A 14,374-nucleotide genomic window follows, 5' to 3' on the forward strand; every position below is an offset into this window, starting at 1 on the left:
TTTATATAACACAGAGTATGGAGCCTGCTTGTGCTTTGGCTAGGGGGAACAGTATGTGATGATGATGATGATGATTTTGATTAAATACAGGTATCTGAAGTGTTGTAGCTTAGGAGTTGTAAACTAGACCTGTGTTTAATCAAGTCAAGGAGCAGTCATCTCACCTAAATTGATACAGATGGCTACAGCTGCAAAGGTTGTCCTTGTCAAGGGAGGAGAAAAAGTGAATTTTAAGATGTGGTCTATTTCAGACCTCTGCTTCAGGATGAGATGGATTGTGCCCTCAAATGCAGTGACTATAAAGGGACTGTCTGAGCTGTAGATACCTGCATCGATTTAGATGAGGTGATGCCAGCATCGTATCACTAAAAGCAGATCTGATTTGCAACTGCAACTGCAACCTGAGCTGATAGCTCTTGATGGCTTTCTCTACTAATAGCTATTTTGAGCTCTGTGTTTTAAAAATACCATGGAAATAAATGAGGCTGTGTGACAGTCGGAGCCTGTACTGGGTTTTGCTGCTGGCTGTGCTGCAGGCTCACCCTATGGCATCCTATAATTGTTTAACCTGTTAGTATTTCTGTTTCTGTGCAGGGCTGAGAATCCTTTGCTGCTGTGCTCACCTGCTTAAACTGGTGAGGGGCAGGAAGGTACATAAAAGTGTATCATGAGGAGCCTGAGTCGCACAGAGGCTTTGAATTTAATGAAGCTAGTTGATGTGCTGGCCATCTCACCACACCTCTGAGACTGGGACCTCTATTATGGCTGTTACAATCCTGGTGCTATAAATCACCTGAGTAAACCCACATTTTTATATCTAGCAAATCTAGGCAAGCTGCAGCTTTTCTGTTTCACATGAGTATTTATACACCCACTGAAATGTAGAAATGAAGCAGCGTAACCTAATTTACCGTTAATGCAGAGTGGCATTTACCTGCAGGAGGTTGTAACTTGGTGTTTTTCTTGTTCAGCGGGTGAGTTGACGCTGCTTGCAAGGTATCTGCAAAAGAAATGCAATGACTTGGCCAAGAACAAAGCAGCAGGATCTGAACTCAGAGCATCCTCTTCCATTTAGCAGGTGCAACACGACAATGTTCTTCATGCCTGTTCAGATTGAGCCTGGAAATTAAAAGTCTGGTTACCTTCCTCAGGCTAACTATGCAGTGCTCAGTTTTTGTTAGTGCTGCTGGTCATTCCTCTTCTTATTTAGATGTAGTATATTCATATATATATTAATATATTTCAGCCATTGTAAAAGTAATAGGATGTGACATCTCAAAACACCGCTGGCTTTTAGCAGTGGTGTGTGTTTTACATCTCCTGATGTTTAGCTGTGAAAACTGCCCCATGGGCCAGGTTCTGCTGGTAGGAAGTGGCCTGCACTGCTCCAACTGGGCTGGTGACCGTCTTGGTCTGCCAGCATACATTTCATACATAGCATAGTCCCATCACTGTGGTGCTTTGTATCTTAAAATGCCTTTGTTTCATGTTGTTGTAACACAGCACAAATGGTTTTTTGCACAAAGCTCACTTACGATGCCTTTTGGGAATTGGGTGATTCCTTTTTCAAATGGGAGTGAAGACGGAGAGTGTGAAAACCACTCCAACCTTACAGATAAGGAGTGTGCAAAGAGTGGGAACTGAAGGTTTATAATAATCTAAGGTAGTGGAAGAACCAGAGCCTTAAAAATTACCTAAGAGCAAGACCCATGGCAAGTTGATTTGCTGTTTGCTGGGCAGTGCTTTCCTGGAGATAGCCAAGAAGGGGTTGGTGCTCTGCTGGCCATTTGAACCTTCTGACTTGTGTGTCTGGAGGGCACACAAGGTGTCACCACTCTTTATGCACACTCTGCTCCTTTGAGGGAGGGTCAGGGTTCTCCTCCTGTCTCTCCATCCTTTTTGATTGCTGCAAGTCCATGAAACTTGCCTTGAACTGCACCCCGTGGCTTGCTGCGAGAGCTGCGGTGACCGGCTGCCATCGTTACACTGCCCGCAGATGGCACATGTTGGGGCAGTCCTCTGCTCAGAGGAATATACAGAGCTGTGTGTAATGATGGCTGTTAAAAACCTTAGTTTGTTTTTGTTAGCTAGACACAGAATGCAAGATGTTTTTCTGCTCTGTGGAGAGTTTCCCTGCTGAGCTGCCGGGCTTTGGATAGTTTGTTCCTGGTTTTATAGTCTTGCACAGGTCAGTTATTTTCTCTCTGCCTCAGTTTCCCAACTGCAGTCCTTCCTTTTGTCATTCTCTGTTGTCTGTGGGGAATAAAACCCAACCTCCACTCCTCCAACCTTCGTGGTATGAATTCAGTGTGCAGGGTGCGTAGTGCAATGATGCACCCTTCTGCTTTGGGATTTATGGGCAGAGTTGCTCTAAGCACACAGCAGAAGATAACCTGACTGAAGATGTTTAAAAACCTGTGGAAGGATGGTTGATTAAATAATCATTTGATACCACTGTCTAAATGACTCGTGGAAATGCAGATACAGAACAGTTTCAAGAGTTGGTGTTTCCAAATACTGGCTTTGTGCAGAGTAATCATGTTAAACCCTGGTTTATGTTGCATAGGATTTAACTTTTAATTTACTTTTTGCTCAAAATTTTTCTGAATTTTTTGTTGTAATTAAAACTTAGAATCTGATAAGAGTTCTTGTCAAATATGCTTTGCAGAAATTACACTGCGGGGTGTTTTTTGAGGCTGTATTCATGTAACTAATGGTGGAAGTAGGGTTAGCACTGTTAAGCCCTCTGAAATCCTGCCTGCTTGCACCATAAAGTTTTCATGTTCTGAAATGTGGGCGCTGTTTTTGAGGCCCAGAAATCAGTGGGAGATGCAGTTGCAAACAACACAAGGTTGGTTTTGCTCACCACCCCTCTGTTTCAAGGTGTAGTTGTTGCTCTTTGTACAAGGCTGTTGAGTTGGAAACCGTGACTTCAGATGAGTCCCTGCAGTGCAGTTCTCTCATGAATGTGCCCTAGAGATGTTTGCTGATGTGTTTTTCTCTTCCCTTCAGCTAGTGAACCGGCACTTGTATTCGGGAAGCGCGGACAGGACAGTGAAGTGCTGGTTAGTAGACACTGGGGAGCGAATCCAAACGTACAAGGCTCACAAACACAGCGTTAGCACTTTGAAATACCACGCTGGGATCTGTAAGTTGCCTTTCCTGTCTTCAGCAATCCCCTTGTCTGCTTTTTGGTGTTTGTCTTTGGTCAAAGATTGTTAATTGACAATACTGTAATTTTGAAGGCGTGTGAAACTGTAACTTTTTCCAACTCCATCATGTTTATGTTCAGTAGAAACTTCCCCATGTGGGAAGCTTAGATCTTCCATTTCCCACCTCCTTCTTCAGGCAAATGAAGAGGCAGTTGCTTATTTCTGTTACCAAGGGAAGTGGCTTAAATCCTGAGCTGTCTGTGGGTTGTTTGTGCAGCCGTGGTTTAATCTCACTGCCCTGATGTCTGTCACTGCTTCCGCTGCGTATTTGGGAGCTGCAAGTGCTGCTGTGCTCTGTGCCTGCCTCTGCTACCTTGTGACTGTCCTCAACCAGAATCACATCTTAGATGCTCACTGCTGCTTTCTAACAGTTATCCTTCCTGCTCACATTCTGACCATCTCCTAGACTCATTTTCCCCAGGTTCTTTACCCTTTATCCGTCCTTTTTCATGTCTTTGTCCCCCAAACCACCTTTCTGCAGTGGCCAAGCATTGCTTGCCTTACTAATGCTCAGGATTCAGTTCCCCTACTTTCAGTGCTTCTGTCAGTAGTGGTATCTGTACAGAACCGTCTGTTGTTGTCATAACAGTATATTCTGACCATGAAACCTCCCTCTTTAAATCCCATTCTTGGCCATTTCCTCTTTTTATCAGCCTGAACCTCTCTGTGTCATCCTGGTCATACCCTGCCCACTGATGTTACGCCTCATGTGCCTTCATTTTCTACCTTTCAGCATTAGACCTACTACTTTTCTCCAATAAAATAGTTAATTGTAATTTACAGTTAATTTCTGATCTCCTCACCTATATTGCAGAACTACCTCACTATCCCCTACCTGCAGGTTATAATTTCTGCTGCTTTCAGCTTTTGCAGTTGGCTACAAGGGTGCAATGGTTTACGCTACATCCTGAAATTATTACTCAAAGGTGCAGGCAGACAGGGCAGTGGGAATAAACTGGTAATTTTAATCCAGGATGAACATTGGCAAACAAAATACCGATTCTGTGTGTGTGTGTTTTCGCCCTTTTAATTATAAAGATACAAACCAAAACATTGAATCCATTAAGACTCCCCAAAGCAGAGAGAACTGCTGAGCTGATGCTGGCCTGATCCAGTGAGGAATCTGTGCCTGGGTGGGAGATGGAGACACTGTCTCCTTCATTAATAAGATCTCCAGGGCTGTGTTTCTTTCAGTATTGGTCCTGGTTTTCGTGCAACCAGCACAGACTTGACCAGACTCTCTAAAACCGCCCTAAAATTTAGGCTCAAACAAAAGTTTCATTATCTGATGCCACCCCCATCAGCTCTGCAGCTTTCTCCCCCCTCGCCCTACTACCCTGTCCCTGCCATACACGTACGTTATTTTTCTATAACACACTTTTTTTCTTGAAGTGCGGGCAGTATTGCTGCACTTAGTCAGACCTGTGAAGAACATCCTGGTAGTGTGATAAGAGCGTTCACAGAGTTATTTAAGATCTCATTTTAAATCAAATGCAAAAATACTAAAAGTGTCAAACGGGGAGAATTGAATTGTTCCACTTGAAGGGTAGAAAAAATGGCATGGAAAAAAACATTAGAGATTTGTTTGAATAGAATTTAGATGCGTTTTAATTCTTGAAAGAGGAAATTTCCCCTGAAAAAAACAATTTATGTGCTATAATTGCTTGCAGTACATTGCTTGTAATTGTAATGCATTGATCACTTATTTACAGAGTATCTAATAGTTGTGTTTCAATTAGAATTGCAAAGACATTCACTGGATACCACATGTTGGTGCTTAAAATGCCCTCATGGGGCAGATCAGCAGCGTGTGTCCATTCTGACCCTCAAAAATGGGGAGAAAATACTTCAATATAAATGATGTTTGTTATGGGATCTTCCATTAGAAGATCTTAACTGTTGCTTGCTATCTGATCAGTACCCAAAGGCTGATTGCTCCAAAGGGTTCATGATCTAAATAAGAAAATATTGTAGAAGAATTAGAGGAAAAATAAATGTGTTTCCAAAATGGTTTTGTAGTGTACAGGGAGTCCGGACACACCTGAGAACTAAGCTTTAAATCATCAGAATGTGTTTCTAGTGGCTTTCCTCACTCTGCTGCTGTAATTAACAGCATGAGAAATATTAAAACCGGTTCCCAATCTAATTTATTTAACGATGTTATGTTGGTTACTTCTCTCCTACAGTATGTGCACGGTCATTTAAAAGTGAATGCAGTTTCTGTATTTTTCATGTTGCACCAACTCCTAGGGAACATTTAAAACCTGTTCTCCCTCCCGAGGGTCTAGGAAATTGAAGTAAAAAATTAAAAATGAATTGTTGATTTTATTTATTTTGTTGTTTGTTTCCCAGGTGGGATATTTAAGCATATATTTAAATGCTAAATCTAGGTTAGATCAGAGCTCTGCTTTGAAACTGAGGTGCAAAGAGACTTCCTAAATCCGGAGTGACAGTTCAAAAGACATAAAGGATGTTTGTCAGAAGCAAACTCCTGAGAGCGATAGCTAAAGTAAACTGACAGCTGCATAGGGAAAACAGCTCTTAATTGGTTCCTGCTCTCTGCATGTGTGTAATGGCATTAAGTGATTTCCATTCACTGGGAAAGAAATCTGTGCCTTGTTCCTTGCTTTACGTCCTTGTTACTCACTTGCAGAATGGGACGTGATGCTTTTTCAGGGCTGCATTGGCAGCTGAGTTTATAGCAGCCCGTATGAAATGACACCGATTTTCCACATCCAGATGTTTGGTGAAGGTGTACCCAGGCAGTGCCTCGCCTCCTGTGGTTTAATTTGACGTTGAAAAGCTGATTGCAGTAGGTAGCCTATTCTCTCATCTCTTGTTGGAGGCCTGAGTTTACTGCTGTGGGAATTTCTTCACCTCTCTGTAGGAATCCAGTGCCTGACTTCTCCCAAAATAAGAAGGAATCTGTTGTCTTCACACAGCACTTCAGCTGTGTAAAAATTTTGCCATGCCAGTGGCTTTTGCCAAGGCCTGAAGTGCAGGGAGCAGTGAATACATTGCTTTTTGCAGTTCTGAAATACTTCTCTCTAGATAAACTCGAGGAGTTTGGGTTAAGTGAAGGAAAGTGAGTGTTTATGAAGGCAGTTTGTAACCTTTAAAGCACACAAATGTGCTCCTTTTGGGGCATATTGCTAAGTATAAAATCCAAATATTCAACGCTGCCTTACAGTTTCCAGAGGCAGCAATTCTGGGGATCTAATGTGAAGATCCTGAAGCGTTGAGAAATGGTTCTTCGAGCATATTAAGATGCCCTAAGGAAACCCAATGAACAGCCAAAATCCCTGGTCATGCTTAATTTACTTACCCTCCCCCCCGTCGTTGTAGCCCGTGTACAAGATAGCACATCGAATACAACAGTTACAGCCCAAGCCCACAAATAATTCCGTGCCATACTGAAATTGAGATTATAGCCTGGGCCTTGAATCACTTAAAGGCTCTGCTGCTTGCAAAGATCCTAAGCTACAGGATTTAGCTGCAGAAATCTACCACGCTGAAAGAATTTATAAAGCTGCTTTGTAAAGCTGCCTACACATGCCACTCACTCTGAGGACAGGAGATTTAACTGCGGTATTTCAACAGAGACAGCCATACCTACTGATAGTAAGCTTATGGTTGGAAATGGGATGGGAAAAAAGGGTGTATTTTAATGAAGCTGCAGCCAAATTCACAGAGTTAATACGAAACATGGTAATGCTGTTCCTGTGGTTTGCAGCTCCGCTGTACAGATGTTTCTGCTGCTTGGTGCAGTGGCAGAAGTGATGAAGATCCTGCAGTACTGAATGGGAACCTGGAAGTAACTATGGTAAAACAACTGGGAGGCTTAGCGGAAAGCCTTAAAACCAGACTTGAGATAAATTGCCTGCTTAGAATTACTGAGGCATGTTTAGGCAGGGCAATACACGTGGAAGAGAAGAGCAGAAATAGATATTTGAAGTGTGTGTGGAGTGAAATGCTGATGTATGTAGGAAATTCAGGCTTAAGGCAGTTCAGTGTTTTGAAAAGTATGAATGAAAACAAGCGTGCTGGGGTCAGCGAAATGAAAACTCTCTGACCTTGCTGTAACTGAGAAGAGAATCAAGCCTAAAAATGATACTTTGTGCTCCTTTGCGAGCCAGTTTTAGGTACATTTTGAACTCACATGACTTGACTTTCTGTGGGTGCTCACGTCTGGCCCCGTGCTCTGTTGTGTGGTTGCCTTGCAGTGTTCACAGGAAGTGGTGACGCCTGTGCAAGAGCTTTCAACTCCAGGAGCGGTGTCCTGCAGAAGATCTTCCGAGGGCACAAGTTCATCATCAACTGCCTCCAGGTCAGGAAGGGGTTTCTGTGCTGGGATTTCTCGCTGTTCTGTGGGAATCGGTGTGCCTAGCTGTTCTGTGTGTCCTGGCTTGGAAAGACGAAAAGTAACAGACTTGAACATTCCTTTTGTAATTTTAGACAAACTCGATAATAATAAGTGAAACCACAGCACGAGTCCCCAGAGCCAATCCTATACCTGGGATTGGAGGTTTGTCAGGTCAGGTTAGAGAAGCAGCCATAGGAAATGAGACACATGTAACTGATCTCATGCAGGGGCAGGGACTCTGACTTCATGAGACCCTTTCCTTTACAAGACAGTGATGAGAAATGTTTGCAGTGCTGTAGGTGGAAAGATTCTGCCTTATCCAAGCAGAATAACATGGAGCATTATACCCCTAATCCCCTGGCATGGCATCTCTCAGCAGGCCAGCAACTGATTCCCAACCTTGCTGATCTTAGTGAAGAGTGGTGAGCTCCACGTGCTACCCTGTATATAAATGTTTATGTAGAATTACTGCCATCAGGATCTATTTTTGTGAAGGTATAAAGATGACAGAGCAGCTCTGTGTTGATGTCTGACCCATGTCCTACCAGACAAATGGAAGAGTCTCTGCCATTGACTTACAGATTTTCTAGAAGTTAAAGTTGCTTGCATATTGTCTAAGCTCAAGTGATATTGGTGTTGAAAAGTTAAAAGGGGAGAAATTGGTAATCCCTGGTGGCAGTGCAAAGACAGTGTCATGCAAGGAATCCGGGGGGAAAGTTTGAGCGCACAAGGATTCAAGAACCCACATCTCTCTGCATCAGGATCTCAATAAAAGCTGCATGCAGCATAAGGGTTTTGATTAAGAACATGAGTCACTGTAAGTATTTCTGGCAGGGTGACAGTCAAAAGAAAAGAGATAAAATTCCTTTTGGAGTTGATCCCAAGCGTGCAGAGGTGTAAATAGGTATTTTGTGTATTTTTCTGAATTAGCAAGTAGCGAGTTAGTCCTGCACTGCAAACTCTGGGGTATTGACCAGTGTTGTGTAGCAGATGGTTGCTTGGATGTATCTGGGTGACAACTGATAACAGTCCCTCTGTGCAGCTCGCAGTATTGACAAGACCAAAGCTTGGGTTTGTGTTTTAAATTCTTTTACTAAGTGCAGCAAATCTTTCATTAAGGAAATGAAACTACAGGGGGGAATCAAGATTAAATTCCTGCAGGTTTGGAAGAACAAGTTTTGAAGGAGGAATTGTACCTATAACTTACTGCAAAGGGAAGTGGGAAGGCAAGCATTCCTCTACTCCCCACTGATGCTGAGTTTGGTGCCTCCTTAAGCTTCATCTTTAAAACCAGCAGCCTGAAACCGGCACAGAAATTCCCAGCTACAGCCTACTCTGACACCGAGTTTAGGTCCCTGTTGCTTTTCTAGTGGCTTTAGGTTATAAATAACTCTTGCTGTTTATATTTTATGGCTCTGTGAAGTGGCTGAGAAATGAGGCCTGACTTGGTAATGTCTCATCCCACTTCAGCAGCTTTTGTGATAATTTATACTGGCTCTTGCAATGAGCGATCAGGCCGTAAGCGTTAGGATCAAGCTGCGTTTGCTCTCACTTTTGACAGTTTGATTGCGCTGACTCTGAGTTGTACAGTTTGGTATTAAATGTGACCCTGTCGTTCCAGATCCACAACGAGCTGCTCTACACAGCTTCCCACGATGGCACGCTGAGGATTTGGGACATCCGGGGAATCTGCAAGAGAAATAAGCGGCGCTGGAAGAAGGAGCGCTCTGCCCAGGGCAGGAGCTCTCAGAAGGGAAGTCTGTCTCGGCTCTTCAACAATAAAGTTGGCTGCATGGTACAGCAAGAACACAGGGAACACGAGGCCGTCGAACTCATGTGACTGTCCACAACAGGCTGAACCTTTTGTTTTCTGCACCACTGTGTCCATGTAAACCAGAACTTGGGAAGAGATGGGAAAAGGCCTTGCTTGAACTTCTTTTTCAGGAGCCAGGACTCAGAGGGACTCCAGTCAGAAACTGTGGCTGCAGGTGACTCCCAGTTGAGCACATTGGGGCCAGCAGGGCCTGTGGTGAGGTTCAGGTGACGTTACCTCTGTGTGGAACTAAGACTTTAGTTACGACTGCTCGTTTCCAATTCCTTCTGGCACAGAGGTGTTGCACACTTCTGCCTGTTTGGTGTCTAATGAGGTGTTTTCTCCTGTTGCCCACTCATGTGCCCTCTGTTTGGCTGAATGTAAAAGTGAAAAGTGCCCTGCAGGACGACTGCAAATTCAATTTTCACAGCTGACCTTTGGGTGAGTGTTTTGCTCAGACCAACTGCTGCAGGATGGTGTGGCTCAGCAGAAGTTCACAGCAGGCTGGACCCCTCTCTGGGAACTTGGGAGTAGTAGATTTTTTTTTAACAACACATAGGTCTGAGGTTTAGATTGTTCTCTAGCCTTTGTACCAAGGGCACAGCAGTTCTCCTCCTCCCAAAAACCTAGTGGGTGCTTTTTTTACACTTTTACAAGCTCACACTGACATGTGAAGCCACTGATGCTTCCTTTGGTGTCTTCTGTGTGCTTCCAGCCACCCACTTACCCCTGGCACAGTTCCCCAGAGGGGAAGCTCCTGCTGGGCTCCTCTGAAGGCCTCATGCCGGCACAGCAGGAGTTGGAAGCTGCTCACTGGGTAGCAGATCTACAGCAGCAGCTTCACCATCTCTGCACAACCTGGCCCACTGCTTGACTTGTCCTTGGGGGAAAAGGTTTTCTTTATATCCACTGGGAATGTCAACTTGTATGTTTTCCAGGGGAAAGCAAAACAGGAAGGTTATTTGGGTGCTCTAGACTTGTTATCTTTCCTCCTTACAAGGCTATGCTGGGCCTTGGGTTGGTAGTAGCATTGGCTAAGTAGTCACACCCAAGAGAAGTTCTCCCAGTCTTTTTCCAGGTTCATCCCTCTCTGATAACCACTGAGCCATGAATAAACAAGGGTTTCTTCTATTTTTCTATTTGCAGATATAACCCTTTGTAGAACCAGTACAAGAATATCTAACCACATGTTTTTATTTTTATGCCTTTATTTATTCTGTACTACAGCAAGATAAAAATGCTGTAATTTTTTTTTTTAGGAATGGACTAATAAACATGTGGCATCTACAGACAACTGTCTAGTTTTTATTTTCTCATCTAGAGGAGATCTGGCTGGCTAAGAATGGATGGAATATAGAAAAACCCACCACCAAAACCATAACACTTTTGGAAACATTTCTTGCCTTTCCCTCACTGCAGTGAAGACCCCTGCTCAGAAACAGTAACATTGCATCTGTCATTGCTGCTCTGGCCCCTGCTTGTCTCTCCTGAGGAGCAGCTTTGTTAGCTCTTACCTGGCAGGTTTCTGCAACCAGTAGAAAGCATCAGTTTAATTATGCTAAATGTCTCCAGCAGAGACTAATTTAGGAGGTCATCTGCATAGCAGAGACTTAATGCCGCTGTCAGCCTCTTGCTCCCATCACTGTAGCTCAGTAGTGCCCCTGTGGGAAATGTGGCTCCTGGTTGCTGGGGTGAGGGCTTGCTGTGCAGCCCATTTTATTTCTATTTTGCTTATGAGGTCAATGCTGAGCAGGAGGCCTTGAGCAGAGATGGATGGAGCTGCACAGGTGGTCTGGGCTATACTTTTTGTTTAAAACTTTGCACACAGTATGTCAGACATGAGAGTTTAGCTGGCCCTACAGCAGCTGCACATGGCATTAGCAAAAGGATTTAATAGATATAGGTCTCATAAAGAGTGGAATTAATGAGTCATTGCCACTTCTGCTTGTTGCTAAACATAACAGTGTCTTCAAATACATGGTCAAAATTAACTGACAACTTTTAGCCCATGCCTCCTGCCCAGCTGATCACTGAAAACTGCAGGCACAGTTACTTGAGGCAGCGCTGGCAGAGTTACATCATTGAGGAATGGCCTCTCTGCCAAGCACTGCATGTTATGATGCTAATTTTAAATTCCCCAAGGACAAACCTTCACTTCTTAAGTTGTCACTGCCAGTTTTGCTATGCAAGCCACTTCAAAGAGGCAAAATAGTGCTGGTACAGCCCAGCACAGCCTTTGGAGCCTGCCTAGGGGCAAGCATAAGGTAATGCCAGAGTGGCAGTAGGTTGGGGAACCCCTCTGGCTGAAGGAAGGAATAAATTTGTGCTTTCCCACCCACTTCTTGTTAAAACCACATCCATCACTTTGTATGGTTTGAACTTTAAATTATTCTGTATATTATGGTTCTGCACTGCATTTTGTCCAGTGGCTCCCTACAGAGAAACAGGACAGAATGGGTGCTGGGGCTGTTTTGTTTTTCCTCAGCAGCTCTTATTTCTGGCTTTAGAAGAGCTTCAGCCTTCTGGGAGGAGATACAGTACTCCATTTTATAGCACTTGTCTTGATGCAGCAGTATGAAATACAAATAATTCCTTAACAGTGTAATCACTGCCTGCTCTTTGCTGTCCTTGGCTAAGGTAGCCAAGAAAAAAAGGCCACAACTGAAGCCTGTTCAGTCCATGCCCTGGAACTGAGCAGTTACTTTGCAGGCCAAAGCTCTGCTTCCTTCTAACCAAAAGGTGAAGCCCTCCTTTCCCCACTGATAAATGTCACTGCACAGCAGGTTCCTCTTCCAGCAGCTGCTGTTTGTTGGGCCTGGCTCTAAGCAGAGACCTCCCTCCCCACCCAGTGCCCCTGTTCCCAGCAGCTCCAGCTCCGGCCTGGAGCACACGGGGCATGAGCTCCCTCTACCGTGAGAGCGATGCTACAGAAAGCAAATAAACCATTTGTAAGAAAAGCTGACAAGAAGGGGAACGTCTGTTCCCACTGGACCGGAATGTTTACATAGCAGAAAACAGGATGTTATAAAACACACTAGAAATCCCCTAAATACTTTTCCAGGATGCTGAAGCCAGGTACAACAACTGAGAGAGCTGTTCAACAAAACTGATTAAATAAAATGTCACAGCCCCAAGGAAATCCATCAGTCTTAAGCCACACACCTGTAAGAGGTTAGAGCTGCCTAGGGAAATTGGTTCTTTAGTTATACAAGGAAATACCACTGCAGAAGTCATGGTCCTGCCAGGCAGTTCCTACTGGTTTTGCAGAGAAGACTCTCACTAAAAGCAGATAGCACAGAGTTACATTTATTGCCTATGTGACACCAGTGTGAAGCAACAAGCAGAAAACACCATAAATCCATGCACAACAAATACATAAAGGACTCTTAGAAATCTTTCAGAAGAAAAGGAGAACAGGTTGTATGTTGATACCTCTATAAACTCACTTTTTTTAAAGTTGGTATTTTAAAATGGTATAGAAATGTTTCTTTACTTGAATACTAAGTGAATTAACTTATTTCACAATAAAAATATAGTTTAGTTCTATTAAATTTTCTTCTGAAAATAAATGCTTCTATTTTCCTGCTATGACAATAAATTACAATGTATCACAAATGTAGGCTTTAAGCAGATATATAAATAAGCAGGAATTAATTGTTCCACCTATAGTTTAATTGAATTCAAGGCATTTAGTAAGAGATAAGCTGAAGGTGCATTTATAATCCAAACTCAATTTGTCAAGGTAAATACGTATCACTGAAGTCAACGTAATGGGATTTAATGCTGCGGTACTTGTATATAGGATAAGTATTCATGAATGATCTGCTCCTCTTCCTCCAGCGTTAAATCCAGATAATCCTCTTCGTGCTCAGGAATATCCTCTAGGATTTCATTGACTGCATCGGTCTCCATGTCTTCATCTGTCGGTGAACTGGAAGAACCTTCCAACAAAGAGGAGCAGCAGTGAATTCACCTCTGGAGGAAGCTGGTACTTCCCCCCTTTCATCAGCACGACTGCTCTGCAAGTTACTGTAAAATTACCTCTTATTTAAAATAGCTCTGCAGAGGATATTGCAGAATGGCAATTTTCTCCTATTATTTAAAGCTGTAGGAAAGCCCTTTGTTGTACAACAGGGACATACGTACCCCTTACAGTTCCCTGTATGGCTGCCACTGACTGCCAGCACTACAGCTCGGCTGGGGTAATGGGTGCCTTACCTGTAACTACATCACTCATTAAAAAGTGGTCTGGGGCATTACTCCAGGCTGTCTACCAGTATTTAAGCAGAAAGTGCTTAATTGTTTTGTACAAAAGCCAGAACAGCCCCCCTCTTCCCTCCTCTCTGCCTGCTGTATGCAGCGTTCTACCTGCAGACTCCGTAGGCGAGTCTTTTGATGAAGCTGATGAAGCCAATTCTTCTGATGGACTGGAGCCTCCTGGTGACAGCTGCAGTGATGCAGGAAGAACTCCCCCATAATGAGCAAGGGTTTGGGAAGCGATGTGGATGTTGCCTCTAAAGACCTTTAAAGCTTGTTCTGCTGACTCATGGCTGAAACCCATGTACATCAGCTACAGGAAGAGGAAAAAAAAGGAAATAAAAAAATGTGGAGAAATTCAAGCTCATCCAGCACCAGAGTCTGACAGGAATCTGACTGCATCTGACAGCCATTTCTTTTGCACAGAGGAGAGCATTGCATGCCAGGAATTCCAGGACACTGACTCTGGTTTACTGGAACAGTTAACAACAGGGCAGTGACCTATTAAAGGAATGGGGATGTTGAGCAGAATCAACAGCCTCTTGTTTAATATCACACCAATTCCATTTTTCAAAAGGAAACTTCAAAGCACCTCAGTGTACCAGGAGGATGCACGTGGTATTTACTTTGTCTAGGCAATACAGCTGTCTTGCACATCTGACATTAATTACACCGCCACACTAACTACTGAAGAGCTTTTCAGGCAATGAGACATATTCCAACTCTTTC

The 14,374-nt window shown here is 43.6% G+C and overlaps 2 protein-coding genes across 2 annotated transcripts in view; one reads left to right on the forward strand and one right to left on the reverse strand.

Moving 5' to 3' along the window:
* Positions 1-3,012: 3,012 nt before the first annotated feature.
* LOC104537414 (WD repeat-containing protein 86-like) lies at positions 3,013-9,415 on the forward strand (the record flags this gene model as incomplete). The annotated part of the gene is made up of 3 exons (XM_010180294.1): positions 3,013-3,148; positions 7,436-7,539; positions 9,197-9,415. Coding segments are annotated over 3 exons (459 nt in total), but the record flags the coding sequence as incomplete, so codon positions are not given.
* Positions 9,416-12,671: 3,256 nt separating this feature from the next.
* NUB1 (negative regulator of ubiquitin-like proteins 1) overlaps positions 12,672-14,374 on the reverse strand; it is a 12,415-nt gene continuing 10,712 nt past the window's right edge. The window contains exons 13-14 of the mRNA XM_010180295.1: positions 13,757-13,958; positions 12,672-13,329 (exon numbers count right to left, since the gene is read on the reverse strand). Of these exons, the coding sequence (XP_010178597.1) occupies positions 13,166-13,329; positions 13,757-13,958 (366 nt within the window). The 3' untranslated portion in view covers positions 12,672-13,165. The remainder of the gene's footprint in view (positions 13,330-13,756; positions 13,959-14,374) is intronic.

This window comes from Mesitornis unicolor, unplaced genomic scaffold (assembly GCF_000695765.1).
Source record: "Mesitornis unicolor isolate BGI_N332 unplaced genomic scaffold, ASM69576v1 scaffold50082, whole genome shotgun sequence".
In the NCBI taxonomy this organism is placed as follows: domain Eukaryota; kingdom Metazoa; phylum Chordata; class Aves; order Mesitornithiformes; family Mesitornithidae; genus Mesitornis; species Mesitornis unicolor.